This window comes from Neopelma chrysocephalum, unplaced genomic scaffold, assembly GCF_003984885.1.
Source record: "Neopelma chrysocephalum unplaced genomic scaffold, ASM398488v2 Primary Assembly neopelma1_26, whole genome shotgun sequence".
Classification (NCBI taxonomy): Eukaryota; Metazoa; Chordata; class Aves; order Passeriformes; family Pipridae; genus Neopelma; species Neopelma chrysocephalum.
Genome location: NW_020897695.1, coordinates 2000716 through 2022645, shown reverse-complemented (window position 1 = coordinate 2022645; position 21930 = coordinate 2000716). Strand labels below are relative to the sequence as shown.

General features: G+C 43.1%; 1 protein-coding gene across 1 annotated transcript in view; it reads left to right on the top strand.

Moving 5' to 3' along the window:
- Positions 1-217: 217 nt before the first annotated feature.
- The window catches only part of JAZF1 (JAZF zinc finger 1), a 189561-nt gene continuing 167848 nt past the window's right edge, over positions 218-21930 (top strand). Inside the window, exon 1 of the mRNA XM_027675302.1 lies at positions 218-483. Coding sequence (XP_027531103.1) covers positions 369-483 — 115 coding nt within the window. The 5' untranslated portion in view covers positions 218-368. The remainder of the gene's footprint in view (positions 484-21930) is intronic.

The window sequence follows — 21930 nt, the reverse complement described above, 5'->3', positions numbered from 1 at the left end:
CGCGGTGCCGGACGCGGCGGCGCGGGTATCCCCCGGCGGCGGAGGGCGGCGCGGATGCCCTGCTCCTCCCGCCAGCGGCGGCGGCGGCCGCCGGGGCAGCACAGCTGTTACAGAGCCGCGCTGGTCCCTCCTCCCAGCTGCGGCTGCCTCATCTCCCCCCACCCAGCCCGTCCCTCCCCTCCGCCGCTCCCGACGCTGCTGCTGCCGCTGCCGCCGCCACCTCCTCCTCCCCACCCCCACCCTCCCTCTCTCTCTCGCTCCCCATCTCTCTCTCTCCGTCCCGTTCCCCCCTTGCCCCCGCCTCTCCCCGCCCTGCCGCCGCCGGCCCTGGCAGAGCAGGCACCGCAGGGGGATCTCGATGTAACACCATGACAGGCATCGCCGCCGCCTCCTTCTTCTCCAACGCCTGCAGGTTCGGGGGCTGCGGGCTCCACTTCCCAACCCTGGCAGAGCTCATCGAGCACATCGAGGACAACCACATCGGTAAGTCCCCGCGGGGCCGCGGCCGGGGCAGGGCAGGGCAAGGCGGGCGGGGGGCGCGGGGGCCGCGTGTGCGGCGGTGGTGCGGGGCAGGGTGGGGGGCACAAGGTGCAGCGGCAGCCGGGGCGCGGCGGCAGCGGCCGCCGGGGGAGGGAGGTCGGCGGGCGGTGGGTGAGGAGTGGCAGGAGCGGGTCCTGCAGGCGACGTGGAGCGCTCCTTGGGGAGGCGGCGGCGTGCGGCGCGGCGGCATGGGTGGGTGCGGGGGAGGCGTGCAGCCCGCCGGCCCTGGCGAGGGGGAGTTAGTTTGCATTGGCAGGAGGGAGCGCAGGAGCCCGGAGGAGGAGGCGGCGGTGGAGGAGGAGGGAGGAGGACGGGCACAGCACGCCGCCTGCTGCTTCCGCCCCGGCGCTGGCTGTCAGGGCTCCGGGGAGGGAGGGAGCCGCCGCCGCGGCAGCCATTCTGCTTCCTCCTCCTCCTCCTCCTCCTCCTCCTCCTCCCGCCGCCGCCACTGCGTCCTGTCAGCGCTGTTGCTAGGTGTGGCGGGGAGCACGGGTCGCGCTCCGGCCGCCGCAGCGCGGGAGGCGCCTCCCGGCGGAGGCACCGGCGTGCGGGAGCGCGGGGCCGGCGGCGCGGTGGGCGTGGAGGGAGCGCCCGGCGGCGGGGCCGGCGCAGCCCCCGGCGCCGGGCGGGCGGGAGGCGAAGGTGGCTGCGCCGGGCGGGACCCGCTGCCCTGAGCCGCAGAGTCCAGGCCGCGGAGGGCGGGCCGGGCAGCGCCGCGCCGGAGCATCACCTGCGGGCTACTCCCGCCGCCGCCCCCCGCTCCCCTCGGCCTCCCGTCCCGCCAGGGCCGCGGGGGCGGGGACGCGGCGGGGCGATGACTCGTCAGTGCCTTCCCGGCGCGGGCGCCTCATGGGCGGCGGGCGGGAGCGTGCGCAGGGCCGGCGGGGCCGCCCCTCGGCAGCGCGGGCGGTGCCCGGGGGAGGAGGGGGCGGCGCGGCTCCCGGCCGGCCGCGGGCGCCAACTTTCCCTCTCCCCCCTTCGGCGGGACCGGCCTGCCTGCACCCGGCCGGGCCTCAGGCGTGCTGGAGCGCAGGGTCTGCCGGCACAGCATCTCGTCCCCAGCCGGACACGGCGCTGCCGCCGCTCCGCACCTTCCCTCCCCGGCCTCGGCAGGTGTGCTGCCTTGGCTGCTGGGCTGCTTGCTTCCTCTCTGGATCTTCCCGACTTTCTTTTTTTGCTAGTAAAATACAAGGCTTAAACTGTCAAACAAACCCGAACTAGTTCTTTGAAGCAGACAAAGTTTTAAAACCGGGGGAAAAATACAGAAGTTTTAAGTATCCAGGGCCAGAGACTCACGTGTTTCACTAGAAGTATGAGGAAACAAATTGCTGCTACAGAACGATGAAGCTAGCATGCACTTCAGTTTATTAAGTTTTAATGAGCCTGCCTGAAAACCTGAAAAAAATCACTCAAGCTGAAATTGTGAGTGTAACGTTACATTAATGTAGGATTATAGGTCAATGAGATGAAAGGTGTGGTTCTCGTAATTATCATGATGCCTTATATGAGGTAGCAAAACCACATACTGTAAAACTGTGTAATTTATGACTTGACATGGTGCAGGCATACCATTGTAATATTGTTGGGGTTTTTTTAATCTCAGATTCTTAGCTTTTCCTATACCATGCATCACATTATACCAGAAAAGCTTAGGGGAAACAGTTTGCCAAAATGAAAGTTCATAAGTCCTCTTGTGCATCCCTCGAGGGGATTATCAGCCCTTTGGTGCCACAGCCCACAGAGTGTTAGAAAAGATACAGTCCTGCCCATGCGGTCTGTGCATTGCTGCTTGATCCCCGGTGAGCGATCTGAGACTTCTCCGCAGAGAAGAGAGCTTTATGCTGAAATACTGTAAATTTTTTATAATTTTATATTTAATTCTATAGCCAGTATTAATGACTTTTTCCTTTATCTCAAAGTTAAAGTATTACGGATTGCACACATGCACATTTAATAGAGTGTATCATTTGCCAAGACTTGCAGGACACACAACTGAGACTTTGCACATACGTTGTTACACATATCCAGCTGATTTGAGTACAAACTGGTGAGGAAAGACAAAAGGTTGCTTTGCTTGATTTCTAATGTTTCACCTCCACGTGACAACCGGTTGAACTTGACCTGCTTGAGAATGAATACAAGATGCAACAATGTTATGTTACGTGTATCAAACAGTGACAAAAATCAGTAGGGAGTTGAAACAGTGACACCGAGTATGGATCCCAGTTGGTATATGATGGCTCAAGTCTATGGTTTGGTGTGTGTGAGGAACTCCTGGCACAGCCTGAAGGATGATAATCTATGAAAACTCACCAGCTAAGCGCTCAGCCAAAAGGTGACTAACCTTTCTGAAGGCAACTGGGAAATGAAGAAGTAAATGTCTGAATAGGAGCTTATGTTGGAATTACTTTCTCAGTGAGATGATGCAAACAGCATCCAGTTTTTATTGTCATACAGGCCTAGAAATGGGCGCTGAAATTTGTTGCTTTAAAAATTGACTGTATTTTTTGGCGTATAGAGCAAAGAGTAACGTGCCACATAAAAATAGATTGCTTTGGGCATTCTGTGTGTGCTGCAGGAATGAAGAAAACTTGATTGAGTTATATTCCATTATTAGTTTAAACTGAAGTGTGTGATTGCTGGGCAGATGGTGTTACAGTGCAGATAACAAACTTGATGCTGCAAACAGCTGTGTGTGGGGAGGCGTGTATGGCACGAGCTCTAGCTGGCCTGGCTGCTGCAGTGCTGCTGCTTTGCTACATTTCATGGGATGGGTTAATCGTTCACATCAGCAGTGGAGCACTGGTAGGAGTGTGGTTGTTTTTCAGAGCTGTACTGTGTTTCTGAAAAAGTCAGAGTGAACCCTTTTCAAGGGATTTTTTTTTTTGATCAACCTTGCAAATAAAGCTCAGCTTAGTATAAGGAAATAGGACAAGAGGCAATGGGCAGAAACTTATGCACAAGAAGTTCCACCTGAACATGAGGAAGAACTTCTTTACTGTGCAGATTGTCCAGAGAGGTTGTGGAGTCTCCCTCACTGGAGGTGTTCAAGAACCATCTGTATGCAATCCTGTACCATGTGCTCTAGGATGACCCTGCTTGAGCAGGGAGGTTGGACCAGATGACCAATGTGGTTTCTTCCAGCCTTATCCATTCTGTGAAACACTGCTGTGACATTCTGGAGACAGAATATGATTGGTTTCTGAGTGATTCTGCAGTTGCTTTCTTAGTTCATACTAATGAATGTTGACAGTGGTGTGGAGTTTTTTCACCTACATCTTATGCCCAACTGATAAATTACCAGTTACTTGAAAAAGCATCAATGCATATATCCTGGGAGAGTTGTGGCTTCTGGATGAAATATATCAACTCTGAGGTGGTGCTACGTGCCCATCAGCATATCAGCTGCTTTCTGGGTTTTGCATTTATAGATTAAAGACTTGTGAAGAACTGGACTAGCTCAGGAGCACTGCTCTGGGGTCTTTCATATGGCAGGCCCTACTGGTATCCTCTGCAATGAGACCATGTTCTGTAGTCTGTAGCAATACTACCAAGTGGTGTATTCACATTTTCTGTGGCTCACAGCTGGAAGTGGACATTGATATAAAACTGCTGATATGTAAATGCTTCTCTGTCAACTTTTTCTACCAGCACATTGTTCAAGCAACCTGAAGTGGTGTTACCTTCTCTGCAAGTGTGCTGAGAAGGGGGGCTTTTAGTCTGCCTTGCATGGCCATCTCCCTGCCTATTGGTTTTGTCTGCTCTGATCCCTTGCAGGTAGTTTCGTTGACTTTTTTGATATCTCTAGTCTGTGAGCAAAAGGCCAAATTTACTATAATTTGCAAATTCAACACTGTCAAATGGAATAGACCAAATCCAGTCAATTCCCTTGAGTACTGTCAAGAGAAGAGCAAAAAAACCCCCAAACCCACCAATTCCAAACTGCCGAATACTTAATTAGTTGTGGCAACATGGCAAATTTTATTGTATTTCTGCTGTCCTGTGGTGTCTTCAGCTATAATGTTAAGACCAACACCTCTGGTTCCACAGAGTGTTTCTGAAAATACATTTAAGTCTTCTGGGGCACTTTCAGCTCATCATAAAAGTCCAGGAAGTCCAGAGGGTCACACACTTTGGTGTGGGTTGTTTTTTGTTGTTTTTTTTTTTTTCTCGGGGGTGGAGGGGAATGGGGCAAATCTTTCTCCTCCCCCCCCCCCCCAATTTGTTTCTCCCTCCATCTGTCTGTAGTTGAACCGCACCCTTTAGAGTGGCAGGTCAGGTAGCTCCTTAGTTGCTAATACAAAGTTTACTCTGATGTTGAAGAGCCAATATTTAAACTGAATTTCTTCATCAACTTTTGACAACATCTATTTATTTATTTTAATTTTTGCTTTGTATTTATAGTAAAATATTTTTAAGTCAGATGAGGTTGTTGCTTGTATGAACCACTATGTGTTCACTTAGTTCATCGTGAGTATGACACTGATGTGCCATACACACCTGTGTAGCTCTGTGGCTGATGTGAGCAGTCTTGCTTTTCCTGAGACTCATCAAGCATTGAGGAAATGGATGTGGATGAAATGAGCGTCCAAGCAGGTGGTGGTGGGCTAGAAGAGGTGGAAGAGTGAATATGAAGAGATACAAAAGATAAATGATAAATTTGAAGACACTCTTACTTCAGTGTAAGTAGAGTTTGTTAGTTGTACTGCACTGAAAATGCTAGAACAAATTGAAGGGAAGAAAAAGACCTTCTGCTTATACAGCAATTGCACGAACTAAGATGATCGACTGTCACTGAACATTTCATCATAGCTTTATAAGAAGTTCTGGTGTTGGATAGCTTTCAGGGGGGTATTTGTGTAGTATTGCCATCAGAACTGGGAGTTATGATGCTTTTAATCAAATTCAAGTGATTCCCAAATACTAGAATGGTTCCTGCAACATAACAGTACTTGCTGTGAGAGCAGAGGCAGCTACTTTCCTAAGTGGTAGGATTAGCAGGAAAAATAAAACTTCCTCCGTAAAAAAAATAATTGCAGAAGACAGACTAAGATCTTGCATATAAAATACTACCCATCTGGAAAGTTCAGGTCATATGGAGGGGGAAAGAGGCTATGAAATTCCATGTCTGATGGTAGCTTTGACATCTGCTGCCTTTAGTGACTTCAATTCTTATTTAATATTATGCAGTCATGGGGTCAGATTCCACAGCAAAGAGCTTGAGTAGTTGAATAATCCATTGACTGAATACATGCAGATTGCTTAAAGTTGTCCCTTTCAATATTTTCTCAGAAATGCTAATAACAGTTGTGCAGTGTCCTCACTTGGATAGTAAAAGGTGTTGAATTACGAGCAGGCTGTGAGCACATGCAAAAATGGCATTTGCTATTTCTAAAATGTGTGCTTTTCTCCCCTCTCCTGTGTTACCCAGACTTCCACCAGTATCTTGAATAAAGTGCAGTATGACAGAGATGACAGCTTCTATATGGGAGCCCGCAGCATGTTTTATAAAACAAGCATAAGAAGATGCAATCATTGTATGTTGCTAAAGATGAGGATGAGAGGCTACACACCAGCAGTTATGGAAGGCCTGGAAAACTTAAATCTGTGTGACAGATTTTGTTTGCTAAAGCCGAGCTCTTCGGAAGAGTGTGAACGTCATTTGAGTGGTTACCGTCGTGTAACTCTCTCTTAGCATTTGCTCAATACATAATTTAACATTTGGAGTGGAGACTGGCTGTTTTGAAAGGTGGTAGATCTTAACCTGAGGCTTTTTACACTGGGAGTGATGTGGCAACTAGGTACATGGAATGCTCTGATCAGCATCTGGATATCAGAGGACAGACCTGTGCACAGTTGCCAGTAATGTGCATGAATGTGTGTCCTCGCAAAATAAGTGAAAAATTATGTGTATTTACCTCAGCAAGAGTGCTAATTATTGTTCTTGAGAAACAACTTTCTACATTTATGGATACATTTATCTGAAGTTCATCCTCAGCCCAGTACTTCTACAGCTGTAATTTTTGTAACTTATTGAAAATGCATTTCACAGTCAGGTGGAAGGATCTCTTTTCCAAGGATGTTGGTTATTCGCTTTGAAGGTTGGTGTGGGGAGGATGGCCCTTCTATTTCAGGAAGGCTTTTCTATCAAATAGAGTCTTTTTTGACTAAAAGTTCTAATCAGAACTTTTTCCTCCCCACATATAATCTTGAGCAGAGCAGGGTCTTTGATTATTTTGTACTTACAAGTCTGGTTTCTTTTGCTCTTTGGGTTTGAATTTAAATTGTGATAAAATGTAAATGCAACACTTGCAACAAATTCTAGAATATATTAATTGTATGGAGGAAAATGGAATTGCTATTAAGCTTTGACTAAACCATAATTTTTGATACTCCTGTGACATGAAATTTGTTCTTGTTTTGAGGTTACCAAGTACATGGAGGCTAAGACATGGTGTTTTAATTGTGTAAAGCTTGAGTGCTATGTTTTCTACGAAGAAAGGGCTGAAAACAAACATCTGTGAATATGCTGCAAACTGATTTTTCTTTTTTAAGATTGAAGTTCTCACATAAAGCCAATAGGGATCTTTCCTTTTTTTTTTCTGCCCACTGGATTGGCTTTGGATGAGGCTTGTTGCAGGGCTATATCCCTACCTGTGGCAGGTATTGCTCTTCTTGTGTGCCAGCAGATCTACACAAGAGTCGGAAAATGAAAACCTGAAGAAACATTAGATAACTTGTAGCAGTAGCATTACACTTCACTTGCATAGCACATACTTACCTTTACGGTCAAATTTATAGTGGTTATCATGTCTCCTCTTCAGGCCTTCAGAGCATGTTTTCATAGCCAACCTGTAGTCCATATGAGAATTGTAAAACAATCAGGTGGCTGCCAGTCAAATTATATTTTTTCACTTCATAATTACTTGGGGAATGTAATGTTGTATAATAAAAAATAATAATTGTATAGTAAAAAATAATTTGAGAAAGAGGTGATGCTAGAAGATGAAGAAACGTCTGTTCAACGTGAGAAAATCTTACCCAACATTCCTTCCTCTTACAGAATATAATGCAAATACAAGCAAGTAATCAGAAATATTTTGTGTCAAGCTGCAGAATACTTTAATGCAAAAGAAACAAGCAGTAGAGGCCTGCTGCTTCCAGTGTATACTTCATTGCTCCTTAAAGTGCTATTTTTCTTTATTTTTAATTCTTTTTCTCGAAAGAAGCTGTTTTCCACTGTGAATTAATTTTATTTATCTCTAACAAGCACCAGTAATTCAGAATTTGGATGATAACCATCTAAGAAGATAGCTGCTGTGTACACTTTGAGAAAGGCAGAGACAAATATTTTTCATGTTAATTTGAAGTGGCATCAATTAGAGAATTGATTTGATAATCAACTGTGTTTAACAAAAAAGAGTCCTTGCTTTTAAAGGACTGTCTCAGTGAATAACTTCACAATAAAAATTAAACAACCAATTCCTGTTTTTCGATGTCTAGTTCTATCTTGAGACTTGGAAATGCTTTGAGGAAGTACATGCGGTTTATTATACTTTAGTTATGAGGTGCTGGACCAATATTTAGAGCTGTAGAATAGAAGAAATATTCCAGTTTGTAGTTTCATGGTTTTTCTTTGCTACTAATATTTGCGTTCCCTGAATTCTTACGAGGCTCCTTCTTTATACTGTGCCCTGATAAACAAGAGAAAAGGATTTCTTCACCAGAGATGCTAATGACACCGTAGTGTTCTTTGTGTCTCTGATGAGTGCACAGGATGAGTACGTTACTACTGTGCAATTTCACTTCAGATACTATAATTCATTAAAGACTGCATTGACTTTGTTTTACAAAGGATGTAGTAGACACAGAAGAAGAAATTTATCATTTTAAGGGAAAGAATTGGATGGAATTTTGAAGCCGAGGTACTCGGTTCCCTATGGCCAAAAAGATTAGAATTTAATTTTGGATGAATTTTGAAACATTTCTTCTGATTTTGAGGAAGATTTCACTGTGTGCTAATAAAGGCCATCTCATTTGTTAAGAGTTTTTTATGAAAAGCTAAGTAGTTTAATTTTGAAATATTGGCATTGCCGAAACTGCTCCAACAAAATAGTTTTTTAGTTTTAGAAAATATTTGGACACTTCTGAAATACCTGCCCTGACTACTTTGTCAAACTTGAGTAAGCTGCAAATGTTTGTGTTTCTTATGGAAATAAAATTTTTTCCCCAACATATTTTGACCAATAGTAAATATTCTGTCAATAAAATTTGAACTGCTAAATACCCAAGTGTGCTGTGGAAAGGAGAAATGGATGGAAAGTATCACCTCTTTCTTCAGCCCTGTGTAATGTAGCCACTGTCTTACTTTCTCAGAATTATCCCAATAGAAGCCATAACCCAGAAAGAGGCATTTAAGATGCATGAGATCCAGTTTCACTGCTATATGAGACTGCCATGGATACATGAATGTGAACTCAACCCCTTATGGATATTCAGTGAAGAAAACAACACTATTTAATTATTTCAGTAATTTATTTTGGTGTAATTCTGCTGTGTATCTTCATCAGTGTGTGTGTGTGTATTGGTGCTGTGGATGGGACTTGAAAATTAATTTAAAGGCTTCATGAATACTTCAGATGCTTACCTGCTGGCAGGTAAAAGCTGCATACCAATTTACTGAGGTCTGCCCTTACTTCCTTTGTCTTCAAATCAAAAAATTGACATTGATACAAGTAAATCTGGTGACAAAATTTTAGGGAAACCCTGGAAGTTTACATGTTTTTGTAGCAATCTGTTGGAAGAGTATTGCAGCTTCTATGACTTGCTGTTGAGTGTCTGCTACCTTACAGATATCATTGATGGTTGTACTGTGTTAACTGGGTGATGTGAGAGTTGTTAAGATCTCAAGTAAGATGCATAAAATAACGGTTAACCACTCATATAGAGACTATGCTAGGGAGTCTTCGTTTTCCCAGGCTTATTGTAAGTGCTTGGTGTACTTTAGAGGGACTTTCTAGCTGTGCTATAGGACTCTTTCCACACAGTCCTACCATTGGTAGTAACTGTATTTTCCTTCTACCTCAGAAAATCTCATAAATTGACTAAATACTGTCATATAGATGGGAATGCTGACACTGTAGCCATATCAGTCCTCACGCTTTATCTTCAGCAGCCGTATTTGGCAGGGATTCCAGATTTTGGTCCCTGTCCCTACGAGAGATACCTAGAGAGTTAGCTGCCTGTACCTTATGTATTGTTCTCGTTTCATCTATCCAGAATAACCCCTTTCTTGCTGACAGATTTTCTTGTACAATTGTGAGGAGCCTACCATCAGAACAAAGCAAATACCCAGTCTTTGCTGACAGTTACCTTGGGCTCTCTTTAGACCAGACTGAGCGATGAGATAGTCTGCGTTGGACACTGTGAGCTGGAACATGGTTATATGCCAGGGAGTTTTAGTGGCTTGCTCAACCTGCTTCCACAGCCAGGGTAAATACGAAGAGCTTGTTCAGGTATGCAACAATAATGGGATGCACAGGATGGGGAAAAGGTATTTGTTGCTGTTACTTTCTGTGGATATTTTTGGTTGCATTCTTGTATTTTAATATTAAGTAGTTGGATTTTAATCAAATTACGAAAAAAAAAGCCTTTGGGTAGATTTTACCTGATGAATTTTACTTCTGCAACAATTTTCATATCTCTGAGTTAGAAGTCATCTGAAAGAGATGGGCAAGAAATTCTATATCTGTTCCTCCTATACCTGAGCTGTAAGTATGGCCTCAAATGCATTTCAAATATTGAAACAAATATAATGAAAATGAATATTGATTTATAAGCTGAATGAATGTTCTGGAGATACACTGGGTTAATTGATACCTTCATTTTTTTCTCAATGGCAACCTTACTTTTTCCTTTCTTCCTTTTTTTAAATAGAAAGTGTAGTTCCTGTAGCACTGTCACCCTAATTCTATGTTATACCACTGACCTCAGAAATCTGGTGGGTGTACAGTTAATGAACCTTTCTGTTCTTGCTAATGGCACAGTGTTCCAGCCACAGGATTGCTTACTACCACCAAGCATTCTGGAAATGAAGGAATGCTTGTTCTGTAGTAGCAGGTGTGCATAAACATTGAAAGCATGCTAGTATTTGCTTATAATCTGTAGTGGTGTTGTGTGGCTAGTACCATGGCATGGAATTGAGTATATGGTTTTCTGGAAAGTCTTGTTAACTTGTGTGATGTAATAATTTAATTTTTTTTTTTTGCAGTTAATGTATGCCATTCTACTTGTTATATCAATAATTAGGAACAATAATTCATGCTAATTTTTCTGCTTGTGTAATTTTAAAATATTATTTGTAATTGAAGACAAAGTAAAGGTTTCTTTCAGAAGCCTGCAGAGCTGCAGGTCATTAGGATAAGAAGGGAGAACTGAAGAGAGGAGGTTAGGAACAGCCCACATACTAGTTCAGTTTTGGCAAATTGACCCTAGATAGTAAACTGCAGAGGTATGAAATAAACACCCAAACCTTCCAGTATCTGTAGTTTGGGAAGACACTTGTGTGGGATTAGTAATCCTTTCATGAATGAAAAAACGTCATACAAACCAGGGGGTGAAATTAAAATTTTTTCTTATCTGTGTTGACCTGTGGAATAAAGTTGGACCTTTACATCTTTCTTCTGTTCTGTCCTAGCTTTGCTTACTAAATGAGGAAAATTCAACCCCTCTCATCACCTGCCACCTTTTTGTTTAATCTGCCAAGCCCTGACTGGTGGTTGAAGGAAAGGGAATATAAATTCTATAACTACGTGTTACTGTCCATAGAGGAAACTCTGTTCCAGTAGTGTTTAGCTTTTGACAAGAAGTTATGCTCAGCAAAGCATTCTGCTACACATGCATGCAGACCACAGACTGTGGTTCTTGATGCCCCAAAGTGGTTTATCCTTTGCATAGTAAGAAAGATGTTACACATGCATTCCGTATAGAGTTGGTGGGTACCTGGTTTAGGCTTTTTAGGGAAATCAGAAATTGCCTTCTGTTCTGTTACTGCCTAAAAAAAAAAAATTAGAAATCTCCATCCGGTGTCTGTGCTCACCTGCTGCTGACCCTTCTGACTGTTCATTCTGTTCTCTTCTCCTGTTGCTCCACAGATGAGTGGTTGATTGGAGGCTTTCTATCACAGCTGCTGCTGCTGCTTTTCTGTCCTGGAACCACTGAACCGCTTCATCCTGTAAAGTCTGGAAGTCTTCTTTTCTTGTCAATGCTGGTTGTTCTAATTTATTTTTGGTGCTCTGTAGAGCAGGTGTGGCTTAGGAACAGGACACTGAACACAGACATAATAGTAGGATATACTGTACTTGTGTTGTTCAGGCCTCTGTGTCAGTACATTAACCATATCAGTAGAGAAGGTGCCTTTCTGACAAAACAAAGAAGCAGAGTATAGCAAGGAGTAAAGATGAAGAAAGGTGAAATTGAAACAAGAAATGTGAAATTGAAGCAAGGAAGAAAAGGAGGTTGTGAAAAACAAAGAAGTCTGCTTTCTTAATGAGGTCTTGGTTGGGGTTTTTGAGTCTCATAAGCTGGACAGAATAGAAACAGTGTTTTTTCTTGCTAGTCAAACACATCTCTAATTCTGGAGCAAGTATACAGGCCACTCTCTCCTGACTCACTTAGGGGTTGGATGCTTGGGTTCATTCAGGCAGTCTGCTTGAGGCATGTACTTGATGAGATTCAGAGCTCTTAATGGATGTCATAAGTATGTTTAGTTCACTGTCCGCGAAGTCCTTATCTAATTTATCCTGAAAACCTCTCTTGTTCATACAATCAAACACCTCCTCATAACAGATCATTTCTCTTGGTTATTGTAGCTACCTTTTCAAGTTGCCTCAGTACCTCTTCTGAATTTCTCTCCTCTGCTGGTGACCTGTCATGGTACTAATTTTTAACTCATTTTATGTAGATTGTGCTCCTTAAGAGTATCATTAATGATCTGGATGTGGATAACCCCCCTCCATATTTTCATTTTGAAGCCGAATTTTACATATCTGAGATTTGAATTTTTCTGCTTAGCTTTGCTGGTGAGGATACTGAGAATTGAATGTTCAATCCAAAGGGCTGAGTTCAAAACACTCAATTGTTACTATGTGAGCTGAAGCACTCCTGGAGAAGAAGTAAGCAATCTCCTTCTCATATATGACATATCCTCTTCTTGTTCTTCCAAGAATGCAGTAGACTTTCTCTTAAAGTCAGTTCTAAAGCCATCCTGTTTGGAGTCCTTGGATTCATTAAATGCTGGGCTAGTGGCCATCCGTCCTAAACAAACATTGGTTTGTTGCTATTGTGACAGAACTGATTTTTTACTTTATTTTTATTTTTTTCCCCTTTCTCTTTCTAGTGGTTCCACAGTAAAACAGATCTCTTTTCAAGATAATAAAAACCTTTCCTTCCGGGTGACCTTTGGTTGCTTTCTACCTTGTTGTCATGGGTAGGTGGCTTGGTAGAATAGACTTAATAATAGCTTATCTGGGAGGCAGTCTGTTTTTGTGGATCTCCATTCCTGACTTGTTGCTCATTTCCTCACTGTGAGCCCATTGATGCCCATTTCTACTTTTGAACCTCTGTAGTTAAGCAACTGAACATCTTGCATGATGGCAATTTGTAGAATCCAGTAGGCAGGGTTGATAACAAGCACTCAAGAAAGCAAGATTATTGGTTTGGATTTGGTTTGTGGTTTTTTTTCCCCTGTCATTTTATGAAGAGCAGAACGTAAGCATGAAGACCATTACCAGAAGGTTTCACACTTGTATTTGGGTAGATACAAACCTGATTTGGATTCCTTTCCAAGACAGACTTCTATTTCACAAGTATCTGAGACAGCAAATTGCCTGTCCCCCATTTGAAAAGAATGCACCAAGTTGCACTACTCCATGTTATATGTTATATATTTTGAACCCCAAAGCATCTTAGACCACAGCAAAAGAGGTCTGCTTTCTCTGCTGGTGTCCTTGCAGTGGAGTATCAAATGTTGTTGATTATTAGGTAGATAAAGCTGAAGTCTCACAGTCCTCCCATCTCCTTGCTCTCTACTAGTTGATGTGGTGTCATGGCTGTGCAGTGGGATGTGGAAGAGGATTCCTACAAACAAAAGAGCTAGTGAGTAATCATGTCCTTAAGCAGTAGGAGTTCACCTGGGCAGAACATACTTCTGATTGAGCATATATCCATGTGAGTTCCATGAAACAAAGCTTGCCTGTATGATATCTCAGGGAGAGCCATTATATGGGCAAGAGATACCAGCTGATGCTGTGACACAGGCCCTGTTCGGTGCCTCCGGTTGTGAAGCTGTCCATCCCACAGCAAAGTGCAACAGTTACATTGCTCTGTTTGTAACACTTTGACTGTCTGTGGATACACAGGTTTTTTTACTTTGAGAGGGGAGTAGTAGTGATTTGGGAGATGACAACATATCCTAGTTTTCACATAATTAGCATTAAATCCTTTTGTCAGGCGGTTGATATTTAGGAAGTGCTGAAACTGAATGGTCATTCATGGTGTCTCATTTTGGTTCTGGGTGCTTTTTAAAGTTGAAGTATATGGTTTAGTTAAACAAAACTGATCGATGGTACTAATCTGTAGTACTTTTACAGACTAAACTGATCTTGGCTGTTCTCCACACCTGATGACCCGAGGAAGAGAAGACATGGTTGCAAGAGGTAGATCTGAGTAGAGGCAGCTTCATCCTCCCTTCTTGGCTGCTGTTTCTCAAGATGGCACAGAGGAGAGCACAGACCTGTTTCTGTGCTGGAGCACATATTTAAGAACATTGCATTTCTGGTGATTTGATGGACTTGTTAATACAGTAGGAACTTGTTTGGATGGAATTTTATTTCTGTTGCTTAGGATGTATTGTAATGATGATATGACCTTATGAGAATGGCTTGAATAACACACTGGCTGGCTTGGGAAGATGCAGACTTAGCAGGTATTTTGGTTGGAGGAGAACAGAGAAACATCTGTATGTCTGCCTACCACAAAAATGTGGTAGTAATGAGATATGCTGCTAAGTGCATGTTTGTCAATCATGTTCAAGTGCTCAGATAATCGCACTGATGTTTGCAGTTTAAAGAATTAGATAAATGGCACAGTGGTACTTTGTGGTATTTTAACATTTGGGCTTGAATTTGAGGATCAATTGTGGGCATTTCCTGAGAAGGAGCAAGTTTTTACACGTTTTGTGATCTACAACTCTCATGCTGAGTGAGTGTGTGCATGTGGTTGGCTGATTTTTATCAGTTCCAGTTTTGAGGGAGCAGCATATCCAGAGGTCTTCTGATGAGAAGTAAGGTTTTCAAATACAATCTTTTCCTGGTGATGTATACTTTTGGTGTCAGCTTAACGGTGCTACTATTTTGAGCTGGTTATAGGAAAATAGAAGCAGTGTTCTGTGTTTCCTGAGTGTGGGTTACCAGCACTGCACTCCATAGATATCTGTGAATACAAGGTGTCGGGATTAACTTTTCCTTTTCAGCACGTACACAGTGTTCCCAAAGAAGAGAAGGTAGGTGCCAAAAATGAGTTATAAAAACAACAATGCCTTACCACTAGATAGAGATTTCTGTATTGTGTCCAACTTCCATAATTTCTTTTCTGCACCCAGCTTTAAAGTTAGTTGATCCTGGATTTGGAGTCCTGTATTTTTATTTGCTGTTTCCCACTGCTTTAGCTGACTACAGGTGAACAGATAAAGCATTGTCTCTGAGCAGTAACCAACGCTTTTTTATGTATATATGGACTACAAAAGAGATGAATCTGTTAATTAAATACAGTGTAGAAGTGGAATTTGCATGTTTTTGTCTCTGTGTAACTGTGAACCAGCATTACTGGTGCAGATTCTGTTTAGTGGGGTAAGGGAAAGGCCCTTTACAAAGCAGATTGGAATAAAATCAAAACTACTTTTATCTACACAGTGCTAATAGGTCTGGGGTTTTATAAGATTTGTGTTACTTGTTTTGCCATCTGATTTCCTCCTTCATGGCTATTTCACTTGGTGTAACAGATCTCAAACTTTTAGCTTCAGCAGTGATATTGTAAAAGAAAAGGAAATAAAATGCCAGCTTTGCATGGTGGTGTTACATTTGGGTATGTGGAAGGTTTTTTTGCTTAGTTGGTTTTTTTCCTCTGCCACCTTTCCCTTTTTTGCAAAATCTTTCAACCGACCTTAAAACTGGTGAAGATAGTAATTCTTGACTTTTCTGCATCTGTCCATATCACTGTAGAAGCGAAAATGTTGTTCTAGATATTGGTCTGATTCATGACCGTTTACCTTGGTTTAGGTGGGTGAAGGAAGAGAATACATTATTGTGAAAGAAAATGTTTGAGCTCCTCAGTAATAATGTAAACATGCCTTGCACTTAAGCAGGAAAAGTGTTGGTGGATAACAATGGTAGAATTATAGTTTAATTGGTTGATTGCAATAATAAAGATTAGTATTTGGCAATGTGTTATTTCCATTTAGAAGTTCAAGGATTTGATGGCTTAGCAAACCATGGAGGAGAACCAAATCAGAGAGGTAAAACCAGTCCTGGGCTGGTGGAAGGTCTGGATCTTCTCCTCCTTAAAGGAATTGTTGCGAGATGCTAGGTGGGTGTGTGGGCAGGAAGGATTTGTGCACTGAGGACATAAAAAGGTAATTTGCCCCTCTCAAAAGCAAAACTTCTGGATGATCCCTCACACTTTTGGATGAAACATGAATAATTTCTCTGCTGCAAAGATCCCATGAGCCTATCAGAAGACCTAGGCTCATAAATAAGTCTATACATAAATATAGTTCCTTTGTCTACATATAAATAGATGTTTTGGTTTTGTTTTGGGTAGGAAACTGAAAGTGCAATTTCCCTTTCAAGGAGGCAAGATCACAGAATTCACAATGGGTTTTACTCTAGAGAGAGTAGCTAAATACCTTTTATTTCTGATGGCCTTTTTATTATTTTTTTTAACAGATGCTTACAATAACTATACTCTTGACATTATTTTTCTCTATCACAAAAATCATGCTGCTGAGGCTTTGATAGCTATCTCAGGTTGATAACTATCTCCTTGGTTGTGAAGAATAAAATCTTAAATGGGCCAAATATGTGGGCAAGTGAGCTGAGCCATAGATATTTATCCCAGCAGCCACCTATTTTAACTTCTAAGCTTTGTGTTGTGTCTGTGAGCTTTAATTTCAGAGCAGTGTCTGTGAGATCATTTCTGAATCCAAGGTTTATTAAGTGCTTTAAAGATTTATTATTTTTATTAGTTGCTCTATTTATTTCTTGCTGTCTTTTCAATTTTGTATTTTTGTATTTCTTTCTTTTTAATGTTTTCCTTTCTTTTTTAATTTTCCTATTCTAAAGTTTATGTGGGTAGAGCTTTTGATTTGGCAAACATTGAACAACCTTACTATGCATCATCTGACTATAGTAGGACTTGATGACTCTTTTATATGTTCATACTTGTAGGTCCATGAATTTGGCAATAAATCATTGACTTTTTTACATTGATAACGGGAAGCTGCTGTAAGATGTGCATTAGGAGTACTTCAACCTGGCTTGAAAAAAAAAATTAAAAAGTTGTACCCTGAAGGACATGAAGAGTATGACAGAGAACTTACAGCACATCAGCACTGTGAGGACCAGCAGAGAATTGTATGTAGTGAGTAAAACTCCTGAGACTGGCAAAGTAGGCAAGAAAGTGCTGAAGGCAGAGATGCACGATTTCAAGAGAGATGATGGGTTCTCAGAGGAGTGCAAAAATGGCTGTGAGTTAGAGGTCAGCAAAGGTAAACCCCCTCTCTCTCTGTCTTTTCTTCTGTGAAGTGATGGGATTGTGCTTCCATTGTGTGTGCTTGGTCCAGGACGCAGTGCCAAAGATAAACCTAGGAGGGTGAGAGAGATGGACACCCTCGATGGGTAATAAGGTGCTGTTTCTGACTCTTACTAGAGTCTGAGGAGTACATTATCTCTTTTTTCTAATGATCTGGGATTATATTTGACTTGGAGTACCAAAAATGTGGTGCTGCCAGGTTGTCTTTGCCTAAGAAGAAAAACTGCAACAAGGAATTGATGAATAAAACATTAGTAATGGTGAGACTGAGATTGTAGAAAAAGTGCTATTTCCTGCAGTTAGCAAACCTGCTTCCTCTCTTCTATTTTGTTTTTAATTTCCATGCCTCATGTATCCTCTCTGTTCTTTATAAACTTCAAGAACTGTGTTAAATGGAGTCTTTGATGCTGGGGTAAAGGATTACATTTGCTAGTAAGAACAGATTAGCTAGTTCCTTTAAAACAGAGCTGTCTTAAAAGATGTGAAGAGGGCTTTAAAGTTGCTGGGGGAGGGGAACCTCCATCCGTCCCACTCCTACCAGTTGGATGCCAGTGCCAGCAAGAGATGCCCAGGGTCTAGAGATGGATTGCAGGTCAGCAAGAGAGCTCCTGAAGAGCAGCACAAAGGAATTGCAGCCACTCCAGCCAGTAAGTTGGCTTCATCAGGGCCCAACTTAAATGCCTCTATGCAAATGCACACAGCATGGGAAATAAAACCCGCAGGGCTGTGATCTTACTGACATTGTGGAGATGACTGGGATGTTGGAGTGGAAGAATGCAGGCTCTTTAGGAAGGACAGGCAGGAAAGATGAGAAGGGGGTGTTGCCCTCTGTGTCAATGACCAGCTGGAGTGCGTGGAGCTCCTCCTGGGGATGGATGAGGAGCTGACTGAGAGCTTATGGGTCAGGATTAAAAGGAGGGCAGGGACCTGTGACATCATAGTTGGGATCTGCCACAGGCCATCTCACCAGGAAGACTGAGCAGATGAGACCAATATGGACAGATCAGAGCAGCTTCACGTTCACAAGCCCTGTTTCTCATAAAGGACTTTAACCACACTGATATCTGCTGGAGGGGCACCACAGAAGGGCACAAGCACTCCAGGAGGTTCCTGGAATGCATTGATGATAACTTCCTTCTCCAATTGATACAGGAGCCAGTGCTGGATCTTGTTCTTGCCAACAAGGAGGGTCTGGTGGGGATTGTAAAGCTCAAGGGCAGCCTGGGCTGCAGCAATCATGGAAAGGTAGAGTTAGAGATCCTTAGGGCAGGGAGGAGAGCACACAGCAAGCTCACTATGCTGGACTTCAGGAAAGAAGACTTTGGCCTCTTCAGGGATCTGCTTGGCAGAGTGCTGTGGGATAGAGCCCTGGGGGGATGAGGGGCCCAGGAGAGCTGGTTTGGTATTCAAGTATCACCTCCTCCAAGTTTGTGATGCATCCCAACAAAGAGGAAGTTAGGCAAAAACACCAGGAAGTCTGTATAGATGAACAAGGAACTCCTGGACAAACTCAAACACAAAAAGGAAGTCTACAGAGGGTGGAAGCAAGGACAGGTAGGCTGGGAGGAATACAGAGAAATTGCCTAAGCAGCCAGGGACCAGGTTAGGAAAGCTAAAGCCCCAGTAGAATTAAATTTGTCCAGATACATCAAGGGCAAAAAGAAGAGTTTCTGTAGGTACATCAGTGATAAAAGGAAGACTTGAGAAAATGCCACTGTATTTGAGAAAGCATGGCAGTCCAGTGAAGTTCTCACAGACTGGAAAAGGGAAAAAATTCTCACTGCCTTAAAAAGGGAGAAAGGGAAAACTCGAGGAACTAAGGGCCAGTCAGTTTCATCTCAGTGCCTGGCAAGATCATGGAACAGATTCTCCTAGAAACTGTGCTAAGGCACACGGGAAATAAGGAGGTGATTGGTGACAGCCAGCATGGCTTCACTAAGGGCAAATTGTGCCTGACAAATAGGGTGGCCTACTATGATGGGGTTACAGCGCTGGTGGATAAGGGAAGAGCAACTGATATTGTCTACCTGGATTTGTGCAAAGCATTTGACACTGTGACATCCTTTTCTCTAAACTGGAGAGATATGGATTTGATGGATGGACCACTCAGTGGCTAAGGATTTGGCTGGAGGGTCACACTCAAAGAGTTGTGGTCAATGGCTCAATTTCCAAATGAAGGCCAGTGACTGTTGGGACTGGTGCTGTTTAACACGCTAAGCTGTGTGGTGCACTCGACACGCACCACAGGGAAGGGATGTGGAGGGAAGGGATGCCATCCAGAGCGACCTTGACAGGTTTCAGAAGTGGGCCTGTGCAAACCTCATGAAGTTCAACAAGGCCAAGTGCAAAGTCCTGCAGGTGAGTCAGGGCAATCCCAAGCACATAGACAGTCTGGGCAGAGAATGGATTAAGAGCAAACCTGCAGAGGACTTGGGGACTGTGGGTGGACAAGAAGCTTAACGTGACCCAACAATGTGCTTGCAGCCTGGAATGCCAACTGCATCCTGGACTGCATTAAAAGCAGCATGGCCAGCAGGTCAAGGGAAGTGATTCTGCCCCTCTACACTGTTCTAGTGAGACTCCACCTGGAGTGCTCCATCCAGCTCTTAGGTCCCCAACACAAGAAGGTCGTGGACCTGCTGGAGTGGGTCCAGAGGAGGGCCACAAAGATGACGAGAGGACTGGAGCACCATGAAGACACGCTCAGAGAAGCTGGGATTGTTCAACCTGAAGAGAAGGCTCCAGGGGGACCTTATAGCAACTTCCAGTACCTAAAGGGGTCCTAAAAGAAAGCTGGAGAGGGACTTTTGACCAGGGCATGTAGTGATTGGACAAGGGATAATGGCTTCGTACTGAAAGATGATAAGTTTAGATTAGATATTAGGGAGAAATTCTTTACTCTGTGGGTGGTGAGGCACTGGAACAGGTTTCCCAGAGAAGTTGAAGATGGCCCGTCCCTGAAGTGTTCAAGGCAAGCTTGGATGGGGCTTTGAGCAACCCGGCCTAGTGGAAGGTCTCCCTGCTTATGATGGGATACCTAAATGATCTTTAAGGTTCCTCCTAACCCAAACTATTCTGTGATTCCTGAATGATTGCTTTTTCACCCAGAAAGTAGTGTTAAGTTCAGTTGTCGAGTCACCAAGCATCAAAGTGGGTGCTGCTGAGCAGCTTGCCCATTAATGACTGTCATTTTCCTCATCCTTGTACTCTTGTAGTGTGCTTATGTTTATGCACAGTAAGATAAATGCAGGATAAGCATTTGCTTTTCTTACATGGGGTAGCTGGAAAGGAGTGTATCTGTGGTAGTTGGTTAATTGAAAGATGTTTACTGAAGCTACTTAGTCTTAAATCAGATAGTTTATCTTCTGCTCATAAAAGAAGCTATGACAGAAATCACAGGCTATGGTCATACTGTAGTTTCTCTTTACATGAATCAAACCCATATTGTGGTCTGGCCTAAGGCCACCTTGTAGAGTCTGAAACTGTCATGAGGACTGCTTGTATTTATTTGCAGTTCTGCCCCTCCCAACCCCACACACTCCCACCTTCTGTTGAGAACGTGAATGGTGACTGTCTGAGGTCGTCTCCATCATGAGGCAGGGCAATGCTTCTGTGTCACCATTCTTGAGCAGCACATGCAGTCAGAGGTGTGTGGGGTTTATTTATTTCTTTTTTTCTTCTCTTAAATTTCGAGAGGTTTGCCTACAAGATGAAAGAGCTGATATGGCCTCCCGTTAAGAATACAAATGTTTAAAAACTAATTTTCTGTAATGTTTCCAAATGTTATTCAAATATCCTGTCTAAATCTGGACTAGTTCTTCTTCTCATCTTTCTTTTTATAGTTTTCCTCTTTCCTATTTCAGCATCAAGCTTGCCATGTTTTTTGCACTTCTCTGCTGCATACGAAACTCAAGGAGGAACATTTAACTTCACCTGCTGTGATCTTTAAGGGTGTGATGAGTGGTAGGAAACCCTTTTTTATTGTACTTTGACATCTGTTGTTGTTGGAAGTATACTGAATTGAATGCTGCCACTAAGCACACATGAAAGGTAGTTACATGTACAGCTATGGACTTCAGGTGTGTTTTATTCAGAATAAATGTTTTGGTTTTTTCTATAAAAACTGTGCCTCTGTTTATTTTAAAACATTTTAATTTTTCTCAAGTCTGGGGACCCTAGTGCATCATGCAGTTTGAATAGGTGTACTCTCAATTTTTAGAAGTCCCCACAGCACTTCACCTAAGGCCAAACAATTCCTTTGACACTATTTCTGTGAGATTATTCCTTTCTATTAGGGTCTCTGTACAGAAGTAAAGCTTGGTTGTTGGTTCTTTGTCTGCATTCAACCAATTTTAGCTGATTTTTAAGTTTCAGTTGTTTAAAATCTTTGTCTCTGGAACTTTACTGGCAGTGATAGTCCATATGGCATAGGATAACTGGGGTCTTGCCTTTGTTTTGCTTACATAGTTTTGCTCTGTAGCAAATGTTTCTCATGTAAAAGAGCCTTTTCTCCAGGAACTTGTA